The sequence below is a fragment of the Trichosurus vulpecula genome, chromosome 4 (assembly GCF_011100635.1).
Source record: "Trichosurus vulpecula isolate mTriVul1 chromosome 4, mTriVul1.pri, whole genome shotgun sequence".
In the NCBI taxonomy this organism is placed as follows: Eukaryota; Metazoa; Chordata; class Mammalia; order Diprotodontia; family Phalangeridae; genus Trichosurus; species Trichosurus vulpecula.
In genome coordinates, this window is record NC_050576.1 from 196,508,995 (window position 1) to 196,521,443 (window position 12,449).

A 12,449-nucleotide genomic window follows, 5' to 3' on the forward strand; every position below is an offset into this window, starting at 1 on the left:
GCAGCTGTAGTTCTGTAGCTGCCCCACCTCCACTGCCCCCGGGGCAGTGGCCAAACCACAAACTCCTTTTTTCACTCTGTCCCCAGCAGCTTTTCCCACTAACCTTCTCTGTTGTCTTTGGTGTTTGTGGGTTGAGAAGTCTGGTAACTGCTGCAGCTCACTGATTTGGGGCGCTAGGGCACACTCCGCCCGGCTCCTGGTCTGGTTGGTCCGCGCGGCCCACGCTGGGCTCTGCACTGCTCCGCTCCCAGCTCCCTACGGGATAGACCTCACCCAGAGACCATCCAGGCTGTCCTGGGCTGGAGCCCTGCTTCCCTCTGCTATTTTTGTGGGTTCTGCGGTTCTAGAATTGGTTCAGAGCCATTTTTATAGGTTTTTGGAGGGACTCGGCAGAGAGCTCACACTAGTCCCTGCTTTCCAGCTGCCATCTTCCAGTCTTTTTCAATCACCCAAAATTTGTCCCTGGGTTGTCTCTAAAAGAACTGGGAAAAGTTCCGATTTCTCCCAGACCTCCAAAAGAAATAGCTTGTGTTCTTTTGTAATACAGCTTGGCCTCAGTATCACCTGGAGGACTGAGGGACCTGGCCCGTTTTCAGATCTTTGCAATACCATACTATCTTACAGCTAGATCTACACTGTCATCAATTGGGGAAACAGACTGAGGTCCCTTACATTCAAGCTTTTATGGCCCTCTCACAGGATCCCACACTGCGACAAGACTGCAAGATGCTCATAGCTAAATGTACCCCACAAGAACCAACTCAATATCTTAGATGATCCCCTTCTTGTGGCCTCCAGGGCTTCGGCCCCTAGAGCATCTACACCACCCCTTTCCCTTTCCCCTGCCCCTGTTTTCCCTGTCCTTGGTGGGATGGGTGGGCCAGGTGGCAAAATTCTGGGAAGAAAGTGAAACAAAATGCCACCATGTGGCAAGACCCCAGAACTGCCACTTTGGCCACCCAGAGCTTAACACCTTACAAGGATTTTGGGGTGTGCACCCTTGGATTTTTAGCACTCCCCTTCCTTGCTATTTCCAATGTCACAAAGCCCAGGACCTCCACGTTGAAAAAGGCAAAGCATGGATTCTGGGAAAATGTTCTCTGATTCCTTAAAAAGGGAGAAGAGTATCTCATGCCCTGGTATGGTCACCTACAACATGGACTTATTCTCTCTAACCTTACAGAGACCATTTACCAGTTGGCAAATGAAACAGCTTATAGTCTCTGGGAAATCCACCAATCTTTGGATTCCCTAGAAAGTGTGGTACTAGATAACAGAATTGCCCTCGACTACTTGCTTGTCTCCAGCAGGGGTGTATGTGCCCCTGGCAAACACCTCTTGCTATATGTACATCAACAACTCTTGGCAGGTGGAGATTCATACAGAATGTATTTTGGAAAAGGCTAATTGGATGCAATAAATTCATGATAACCTCAATGCCGCCTAAGCCATCTTCTTCAAGGAGATCCTGGATCCTTTTTCTACTAACCCCCCCATACGTATTCTTCTCCTGATCATATTCCTTTTACTCCTATTTGGAGTAAACAAAGTAAGTTGTTTGCTTAACCTCCTTGCCAGATTTGTCTCCCCTAGGCTCCAGGCCATCAACTTCCAAATGACTGCTCAGGCTGCATACCAACCTTTGCCTGAGTCAAAGGCCCCCAACCCACTGGACCTGGCATCAGCCACATTCTAAAGTCTGGCCCCTTGAAAGGGATCCCTGTAAGGCAGAGACGGTTCTATGCCCCTTGCCAGCAGGAAGCAATTTCAGAAGTCAGGAACTTCACCTCTTTACCCCAAAAGACTTTGGGTCCCATTTGTTTGAGGGGGGAATGATGAGGTGTTAATGCCCCAGCCCTAAGATCATGTCTCTGGAAGCCTCCCAGTTTCTCAGTAGGCCCCTGTCCCGTGAGAAAATCCTCTCTTGTTGCAGAACACATTGTCTTATCAGAACAGACAGAGGAGTACCTGGCCCAAGGATTTTTGTCCCTGGCCAGCCCAAGTTCTCCTTTGAGCCAGATCCCCAAGGTCCATGGCTCTGACAACTCCTTCAATGTCTGGTATACTCCCTATACTTTCCCATCCATAACTCCCAAAGACACCTGGACCCCTAGATTATCTAATTAGCATCCCTGGCATTCCCTTCCCATGCCCCTTTTCCATATAAGCCCCAGCACCATCCTCACTTTCTCACAGGTTCCACAAGGACCCTTGCCTCCTTTTGCTAAAGCATTACAATAAACTTTTTGCCACTTGACTAAGAGAAAGCTTGAGTGTGTGAATTCATTCCAGGCCACTCTGCCTTGGCATTTTCAGGGCCCCAGCACCCCCAAACTTCGTCAACCTGCCTCCCCCCAATCTTTCTAATTTTCTCCATACATCCTTTGCCATCCAGTGACACGGGTCTCTTTGCCATTCCTTGCACAAGACACGCAATCTAACAAGTCCAGGTTTTGCCCCATTCCCGTAACTCTTTCCCCTCTCTATTGCTACCTCCAGGCTTCTTCAAATCCTAGCTAAAATTTCACCTACAGGAAGCTTTTCCCATTCCCCTTTAATTCTAGCACTTTCCCTCTTGATTATCTCCAATTTATCCTGTACATACCTAATTTGTACATAGTTGTGTACATGTTATCTCCCCCATTAAACCACGAGCTACTTTATTAAGAGCAGGGTCTATCTTTTGCCTTTCTTTTGTATCCTTAGCATTTAGCATGGTGCCTGGCACATAGCAGACACTTCATAAATGTTTGTTGAATGACTAATTAACTGCTTCTGTTAATCCATTCATTCAACAAGCATTTAGTAAGCACATGTCAGGCACTGCTGTAGGTACCAAGGATATGAAAAAAAAAGTCTTTAATGAGCTTGAAAGCTATACAGGCAGAGAGTAAGCTTTGGTAGGTTCTATGAAGCAGGAAGGTTTCAAGTACAGGCCTTTATTCTGTTACCTAAGGACCAACTTGGCTAAGTTTGGAGAAGTCCATCAACCAGGTTGGCCACAGAGGGTGAATTTTTCAAGCCATAGTAACTCTTAAAGTCCATTGACTTAAGTTGCATCATGTTTAAAATTTATTTCAGTGGAAGGAGTACCCAAATATACAAAATTATAGCTCATTAGATAGCGATAAGTGATCTACAGTGAGAAGAAATTCCAAGGGTCAACTAGTTGAACCCCCCTTTCTTCACGAATAAGGAAACTAAAGATGAAGTATTTTGCCAAAAACTCCAAAGGATTTGAACCCAGGCCCTCTGACTCCAAAGTTTTCCTCTGTATCATTCTGCACTATGCTGACTCTTGGCTAAATGACTTAGCTAACTACACTTAGTAAAAGATGGATTCATTTATTCAGTGAGCATCAAGTGCCTGCCACATGTAGAACACTTGTAGATAATGGGGAAGGTTTGGATCTGGGATTTCATGAGTGTTGTGAGTATGAAAACTTCCTCCACCAATGCAAATTGCAAATCTACTTGTAGTTAAGCGCTGCCCAGAACACTGGGTGGCTAAGTGACTCGCCCATGGCCACTCAGAATGTGCCAGACACAGGATTTGACCTGAGGTTTTCTAACCCCAAGGCCAAACTTCTATCCACTATGCCAAGTCACCATTTCCCCCAGTGGGTAATACACACTCCAGCATCATTGTCTTCTCCCAAAACCAAGACCTGGAACTCTGCCCTTCGGACATAGGCTTTGATAGCTGAGCTTTCACCATATCACTGCTGGAACGACGTCTCAAAATCACCCCCAAGCCATAATTCCCAAACCATGCCACATGACACATATTGCCTTTTCGTTTTTCTGTAATAAAATGAAATAAAGACCTAAGTGGTATAGTTTGGCAATGATGTATGTTTTCCCCAAATTTGGTATACAAGTACTAATGACATGTGTGTATGTGTGTGTGTATGACTTGGTAAACAACTGCCAATAATGTATGCATGTGTGCATCTGTACCAAATCTGGTAGATAATTGATAAATACTTGCTAATTTAGGAAACTGAAGCTTTTATTGATAGTTTCCTTTCATTATAAGCTTAGATAACCTATTGACAACCAAAGCTTAGACGCCATTTATAATCATCCTTAGGCAGAGAATTTATCATGGGTAGAGACTAGGACAAACTCTCCTGCATTCCTCACATTTGGCAGTGTGAACATCCTCTGTTCAGTTGAGGGAAGTACTGATTGACAGAGATGTGCCAGAACGCCGCTTCAGAGGGAGACACACAGTTTCTGGATGGGCAAGGACCGAACCTTGTCACAAGCACTAGGATGAGACATACTTACTGGAACATTTAGGAGTCCGGTCGTTGGTTTGTTCCTGGAGGGTTTGATGTTCATATTATTGGATAGTCAATAAAGATTGGTTTCATGCATTGATAAGTGTGTCTTGTTACTGTACCATCCGCCCTAATAAGAATATGTAGCAATAAATTGATTTTACCCAAGTACCATGTATTACAGTGCCTCCCTTTTCTATCTCCCCTTTATTTGTAATCTTCCCCCATTAGAATATAAACTGTTTGAGGAAAAGAACTGTCTTGCCTCCTTGTATTTGTATTGTCAAAGAAAAGGTATTAGTGCAGTAATGCAATCTGTTGTTTAGTCTAATCTATCAGAAACCTTTATTTAATTTAACATTAATGTAGTGCCTAATATGTGCCAGGCAGTTTTACAAATAGTAACTCATTTGATCCTCTCAACAATCCTGTAAGATAGGTGCCATTATTATCCCCATTTTATGGTTGAGGTAGCTAGGGAAAACAGAATTAAGTGACTTGCCCAGGGACACACAGCCAGTAAGTGTCTAAGGCCAGATTTAAACTTGAAGTCTTCTTGACTCCAGACCCAGTGATCCATCCACTGTGCACCCTGCTGCATCATAGGAAGTGAATGGGAGAATGAGTGACCCCTGGTGGAGAGGGCTGTAAAAGATGTGGTGTTGTTAGGGGAAAATTAGGTTTCTATTAAGCCAAAGAGATGGAAAGAATGTTGGTTGAAAATTTCAAGGGTGTAGGGGAACTTTTTAGTAGGAGAATAGAGGATCCATAAGACAAAGTGGATTGGGTGGGACTTTGGGCAAGCAGGACAGAAGTGGGCCTGGGGAGGAGTAAGGGTAATTATAATGGGAATAAGACTTTGAGGTGGTAATAGGTAATAGTCTCAGTGTATGCTACCAAAGACAATAGGAAGGATATTTCTGGGTTGTGCTCCTTTAATATTAATAGACAGAATTTGTGGTTAATCTCCAAAATTTGAAATAGAATTTGGAAACTCATTTGTTGTGTAAGCCCCCATGCAATGACTCCTCCAGATTTTCTGGATCACAGGCAGAGAAAGGAGATGAAAAGACATGACCTTTGCTTTCTATTGGTGCAGTCTATTACAGGGAGATGACACCAACACAAACGAATATGAAATACAATATTACATTGTAAGTGTATTAGGGAGGTGCAAAACAAATGTTTTGTGATGTCCAAGGAAGAAAGTTTTTCTTGACCTGGGGGAATTAGGGAAGGCTCCACGAAAGTAGTGGTATTTGGCTTGGATTTTAAAGGATGTATAAGAATTTAACAGGAAAAGAGTGAGAAGGAAGACATTCCAAGCCTAGTTAGTGCCTGGGATGTGCAAAGTACCTGTTTAGAAACAGAGTAATCCAATGTCTCATCTCTTCAGAAGCCACCTCCCCAAGTCTCTTTTGACCTAGTAGGCTGAGTCCCCAAAAGACAGTTGACAACTCCTCGTTTGGATTCCAGGGAGTAACCCTAAGGAAAACCAAATGGGAAAACAACAAACTTGAGTTGCTGTATTGTTCACGAGCCCACATTCATTGTGCTCCTCCCACTCAGTTAGCTTTTACATTTCCAATTTATTAATTAATCCATTAACTGTTAATCAATTAACCCAACATTAATCTGGGTCAGGCTACACTCAGGAGTTCTGGGCCACTTGCAGCCATGGCCTCCAAGTTTGACAGCTCTGGAGTGAAGGATAGATTGAAGCAGAGATAGTAGAAGAAAGAAGCCCTGTTAGGATGCTATCGCAACAGTCCAGGTATGTGGTAATGAGGGCCTTTGTTAGTGTGGAAGCCAGTGTGAATAGAGAAGAAGGGGCAGATCTAAGAGATATAGTGGTAAAGAATGAACAGCACTTGGTAACTGGATATGAGAGGCGAGTAAAAAGGAAGAGTCGTAAGAATTTATGCTCCTAGAACACTTTAACTTATACAAACCATTTTTTTAAAGACTGAGTCTTCCCATGTCACCTAGTCTGGAAATGCAAGGGCTACTCCTCAGTTCAGTGATTAGCACAGAAGCTTCAACCTGCTCAGTTTCTGATCTGGGCTGATTCATCTCTCTTTATGCAAGCTGGAGGCCCTCCCTGATCCCAGGCTCACCATATGAATGTCAGACTTAATGTGGACACCAGTTCTGTAGCTCAGAACTCCCAGGCTCAAGCAATCCACCAGCCTCAGCCTCCTTATAGCAGGGATCACAGGCAAGCACCACCACTCCCAACTCAAAGCACTCTCCTTAGACACCCCTGTGAGGTACAGAGTACTATTTTACTGTTGGAGAAACTCGGAGGGGTAAAGTAGCTTGCCCAGAGTCACACAGATAGTAAGCATCAGGTGAAGGATTCAAATCCAGATTAGCTGACTGTCCAGCACTTTTTATTAAAGTTTTACTGATGCATTTTTTCCACTCAATTCATTTCCTCATTTTAGGAGAGACTCCCCCTCACCCCATTGAATCTTTAGTAATAAGAAAGAAAAGCACTTAAGGAAAACCAAACGATAAGACAACAGAATCTGAAAGGGGGTGCAACATTCTGATCCCATAGTCCCCCACCTCTCTATCAAGAACTCTATCTTCACTGCCTAAAAGTTTAACCTCCAGTTTTTTCAGTAGTACTAAAAAACCATAGCCAGAACTCAAACCCAGCTCTTGAGTCTCAATTCTATGGTCTTTCTATTATATCACTGTCTTCTCAAGGCACAAATTTGAATAACTATACAAGGCAGAATATAAGAAATATATGGAAGAGATTTGGGCCTTCAAGGTCCTCAAGTCTAACTCCCAAATATAACTATTTGTCCATATTGAATTTCATCTTCTTAGATGAAATCTCTACTCTGTCCAGATCTCTGTAATCTAAAGTATTAACTATTCCTGCTAGGTTTTAGAGCATCTACAAATTTAATAAACTTGCCACTTGAGTTTTCAGGCAAGACCAGAGGACATGAACAGATCCCTGGGACATTCCACTGGAGACTTCATCCCAAGATGACATCCAATCAATAATGAATACTCTTGGGGACATCTATTCAACTATGTTCAAATCCATGGAATTGGATTATTGTCTATCTTAAATCTCTCCGTCTTTTCCACAATGATAGCATGAGTGTCTTTGTCAAATGATTTGCTAAAAATCTAGGTAAGCTCTATTTATAGCATTCTCCTGATCTGCCAGTCTCTTGTTAACACTGTCAAAAATGGAAATGAGGATCATCTGTCATGACCTGTTCTTGAAGAAACCCATTTGGCTGTTTGTGATCTTTCCTTCCTTTTCTCAATCCACAAGCCATTCCTTTTTATGCTCTAGAATTTTCCTGGCAATGGGAATCAAGGTCACTGGCCCATGGTTTTCAGACTCCACTTTCTTCCCTATTTTGAAAATTGAGATATTTGTTCTTTTCTGATCCTTCTGAGATTCCTCCCAATCTTCGTGGCTTTTCTATATATTTTTTTTATTCTGAACTTAGTAAATACAGAGTAAAATGTGCATTTCAATAAACATAGTAGAGCAGAAAAAAGGAGATTGTTCATGAAATTGTGGGTCTCTATTATGAACAGCTTGCTTTTCTTTTGGAGGTAATTAGAGTTTGTGACTTGCCCAGGGTCACACAGCTAGTGAGTGTCTGAGGTCCTATTTGAACTCAGGTCCTTCTGACTCCAGGGCCAGTCATGCTATCCACTGTACCACCTAGCTGCCCCTTGATTTTCTTTTAAAATATATTATAATACATATAACATAAATTCAACATGTAACTTTCAAAGCTTTCCTACGTATCTGTGATTCTTTCCGGCTTTCCTTGTATTCTCTTCTGCATATGACTCCATTATTTTTGTTTGGTTGGGTGTTTCTGGCTTCTCTATCCTTACCCTCTACTCCCTCCCATCCATCCCCTAACTGGAAAAAACAAACAAAGCCTGTGTAACAAATATGTATAGTCAGGCAAAACAAAACACATTGGGCGTCTCTGAAAATCTATTCTTCTCTTGCACCCTGAGTCCATCACCCCTCTTTCAGGAGGCAGGTATCATGCTTCATCTAAGTCTTTGGAATCATAATTGGTCATTGCATTGATGAGAGTTCCTGAATCTTTCCAAGTTGCTTTTCTTGTTAATGTCACTATTGTATAAATGTTCATCTGGTTCTGCTCACTTTACTCTCATTTTTTCATGCTCTCCATAATCTTTGGGTTTTAAATAGTTTATTAGTTTAATTTTTCAAGTAACAAGTATTTTTTAAAATTAATTTGTCCCTCTTATTACTCCTCCTCCCCCAAATGAGCAAATTTTTTTAACCTGAAAACCAAATCCCTCAATTGTTGCATAGTCTGGCACAACAAATTCCCACATTAACCCACATCCAGACGTTTTAAGTTGATTACCTCCCTGTCAAGAGGTAAGTGTTCATGTTTCATCTTCATCCTTTTGGACTCATTTAACATTGTATTAATCAGCTTTCTAAAGAATTTCCAAGTTGGTTTTCTCTATAATGTTATCATTGTATAAATTGTTCTGTTTCTGCTCAATTCACTCTGCATCATTTCATGAAGTTCTTTCCAGTTTCCTATGAAATTGTCCATTTCATCATTTCTTAATGGCATGATAATATTCCATTAATTCACATACCAAAATTTGTTTAGCCATTTCCCAATGAGGGATACCCCTTAGTTTCCAATTTGTAGCTACCATGGAAGAAAAAGGCTACTATAAATATTTTTGCACATATAGATTCTTTTCCTCTTTCTTTGATTTCTTTGGGGGCATAGGCCAAGTAGTGGTATAGTTGGACCAAAGAGAACTCACAGTTTGGTAACCTTCTGGGAGCCATTCCAAATTGCTTTCCAGAATGACTGGACCAGGTCACAGCTCCACTGTGAGCTGATTATTAGAGAAATGCAAATGAAAGGAATTCAGAGGTTCCACTATCAAACTTGCAAAAATGACAAAAGACGGAAGTGACAAATGTTGGAGGGGCTATGGGAAACAGGGCCACTAGTACATTGTTTAGAGAAGAGTAGAAGGCAGCAGTACAGTGAAAGACAACAGTCTGATGACTGGGGAGGTAAACATGCCCGAGTGGGTGCTATAAATGAAAATGAAAATGGAAGGTTTGGATTGTCTAGATCTCTCCTCTGCTAGCCATTCCATCTATTCTAATCCCTTAGAAAGGGTGTGTGAACAGACTGAAGCTATTGTCTGTTATTGCTCCCTGAGATCAACAAAAGGACAGAGAAAATTAAATTTCTTTCCCCTTTTCCAGCTTACAGCTGGCAGGCCTTTCCTACACAGTTTAAACTTTCTTTAAACTTTTATTAAAAAAAACTCTTTAAATTGTCTCTAATTCCTGATTTTTTTTTCATATAAAACTCTGACCAGCTATAGCTACCCCGGTTGATATCTATATTCTACAGAAGTGTGCTGGGACCAGCTCAAACTGGCTTTCAAGAGCCAATTGTTAAATTTTCAATGTGAGCATTTATAATTTGGAAATTGGAAATACTACAAATCAGGGCTTGATTTATTGTTTTGTTGATTGTGTGGACTTAACAAAATGGAGGAGAAAATGTTAATAATGAAGATTAAATTTAAAAGTATATGCTTATACTATTTTTCCCCAGAAGGCCAGTTGTTAAACATTTACCAGCATATTCCCGTTTGTATATTAATTGCATATAGTGTGATTGCAATAGAGGACGGCAGTGGATAGTTTGGAATACATACACTTAGACAGGACAGAGGTTTGAATCTGCATCTATAATAACTGAGGTTTCATCATGCCTCTGGAGAGAAGGAGATCTGAGATTGTAATGGTGAGAGAGTCTTACAATTTTAAATAACTTTTATAGACTCCTAAATAGCAAAGGACCATCTACTCTAAGTTATTGAGTCATGGGTAAATGGACTTGGGTGCTATGAAAGACTTAATTAAAAAAAAAAATTTAAGCAGGATTTTTTTTTAATTTTTGGAGGCAGGAAGCCTGTAGACAGAGTTCACTCTCTACTTCTCCCTCTCCTCCATAGTCCTTTCCTAGGCAATTCAAAGGCTTTCAGTAGAGTGAGAGTCCAAATGGAAGCATGGATTGACTAGCCCTTGATGCCAGCCTAGGGAGGAGCTGGGAAGGGGTGGTTATCCATATTCAAAGGTGGAGGTGAGGAGGAGAAAGCAAGCATCACTTCCTTTCATTTTTTTTTCTTTAAGATAGCACCCCCTAGTGGTTACACTAAGATAAGAGTGGTCACCACCCCAGAAGACTCCCATCATCTCTATTTCAGCAACCAGTCCTTCCTTGTTGGTCCAAGTGAGGCTTAGAATAAGAGGTGCCTGAGTTGCTTCCTCCACTTTTAGAAGGATGAAACTATCATTAAGGCAAAACAAAAATGTATTATTTTTATCAGAGTAAAAGTGCCAGCAAATACCCAGCTAATACAAGCTGGCATCTATCTAGTCCTTTAAGGGTTGCAAGTGCTCTACACGCGTTATCTCTGTCAGTCTTTACAACGACCCAGAAAGGTAGGTGCTATTATTATCCCCATTTTATAGATGAGGAAACTGAGTCTGAGAGAAGTTAAAGGACTTGTCCAGGGTCACACAGCTGGTACATATTTGAGATGACATTCGAACTCAGGCTTTCCTGATTCCAAGCCCAACACTTAGCACTGTGCCACCTACACCTCAATAACGTAATTCATCCCCAGTCACTAGCAATTAATCAATTAAGAAGCATTTATTAACCACCTACTATATACCAGACACAGTAGTAGATACTGGGGATTCAGAAAACTGAAAGGCAAAAGTAAAATCGTTCCTGTCCTCACAAAGGTTACAATCTAGCAACAAAGATAGATAGATAGATAGATAGATAGATAGATAGATAGATTCCCTGGATAGACTATAGATGGATAGATAGATAGATAGATAGATAGATAGATAGACAGATAGATAGACAGACAGATAGATGATAGATAGATGGATAGATAGACAGATAGATAGACAGACAGATAGATGATAGATAGATAGATAGATAGATTCCCTGGATAGACTATAGATGAATAGATAGATAGATAGATAGATGGATGGATAGATATCTAGACAGATACAGATAGATTCCATGGATAGACTGTAGATAGATAGATAGATAGATAGATAGATAGATAGATAGATAGATAGACAGATTCCCTGGATAGACAATAGATAGATAGATTCCCTGGATAGATGATAGATACATAGATAGACAGATCGATAGATACATAGATAGATAATAGACAGATAGATGATAGATAGATAGATAGAAGATGATTCAGGCACTAGCAGCTGGGGAGATGGGGCAAGTTGGGAGGGGGGGTCTGGAACTTCAAGAGAAAGTGATGCTTGAGCTCAGTCTTGAAGGAAGCTAAGTGTTCTAATAGGCAGTGGTGAGGAGGCATTATAAATATATAGGGTACAGCCAATATAAAGGGAAAGGAAAAGAAGAAGCATTTATTAAGCACCTACTATGTGCCAGGCATTATGCTAAGGACTTTACAAATATTATCTCATTTGATACTCTCAACAACCCTAGGAATTAGGTGCTATTATTATACCCACTTTCCAGTTGGGGAAACTGAGGCTGAGAGGTTAAAAGTCTTGTCCAGGGTCCTACAGCTAGTAAGCATCTGAGGTTGGACTTTTCCTTAGGTGTTCCTGACTCTAGGCCCCGTGATCTGTGTACTATGGCACCACCGAGCCGCCACATTTGTGTAAAGAAACAAAGATGGGAGATGGAGTACCATGTATGAGAAACATAAAGGTCAGTTCAACTTGACTTCCAGTTCATGAAGAAGATTCATTTATAGTATGCTTGGAAAGGCATGACAGGGCCGAGGGTCTTAAATGCCAAACAGAGGAGTTTATATTTGATCCTCGAGATTAGATAGTCATCTGAGTTTATCGAGTTGTCTGACGTAGTCAGACATGAACTCTAGAAAAGTCACTTTGCAAAATGTGTAGAGAACGGATTGGAATGATCAGAAAGGTCAATTAGAAGGCCATTGCAATAGTCCGGGCGAGAGGTGATGAGGACCTAAGGTCATGGAAAGATGAGTAGAAAGAAGACAGGTGCAGTGCAGAGGGCCAGCTCTGAGAAAGTCCATTCTGGGATAAGATACAGG

General features: G+C 41.3%; 1 protein-coding gene across 1 annotated transcript in view; it reads left to right on the forward strand.

Moving 5' to 3' along the window:
* Positions 1 to 6,070: 6,070 nt before the first annotated feature.
* Positions 6,071 to 12,449, forward strand: part of LOC118846989 (angiotensin-converting enzyme-like) — a 30,831-nt gene continuing 24,452 nt past the window's right edge. Inside the window, exon 1 of the mRNA XM_036755643.1 lies at positions 6,071 to 6,197. Coding sequence (XP_036611538.1) covers positions 6,071 to 6,197 — 127 coding nt within the window. The remainder of the gene's footprint in view (positions 6,198 to 12,449) is intronic.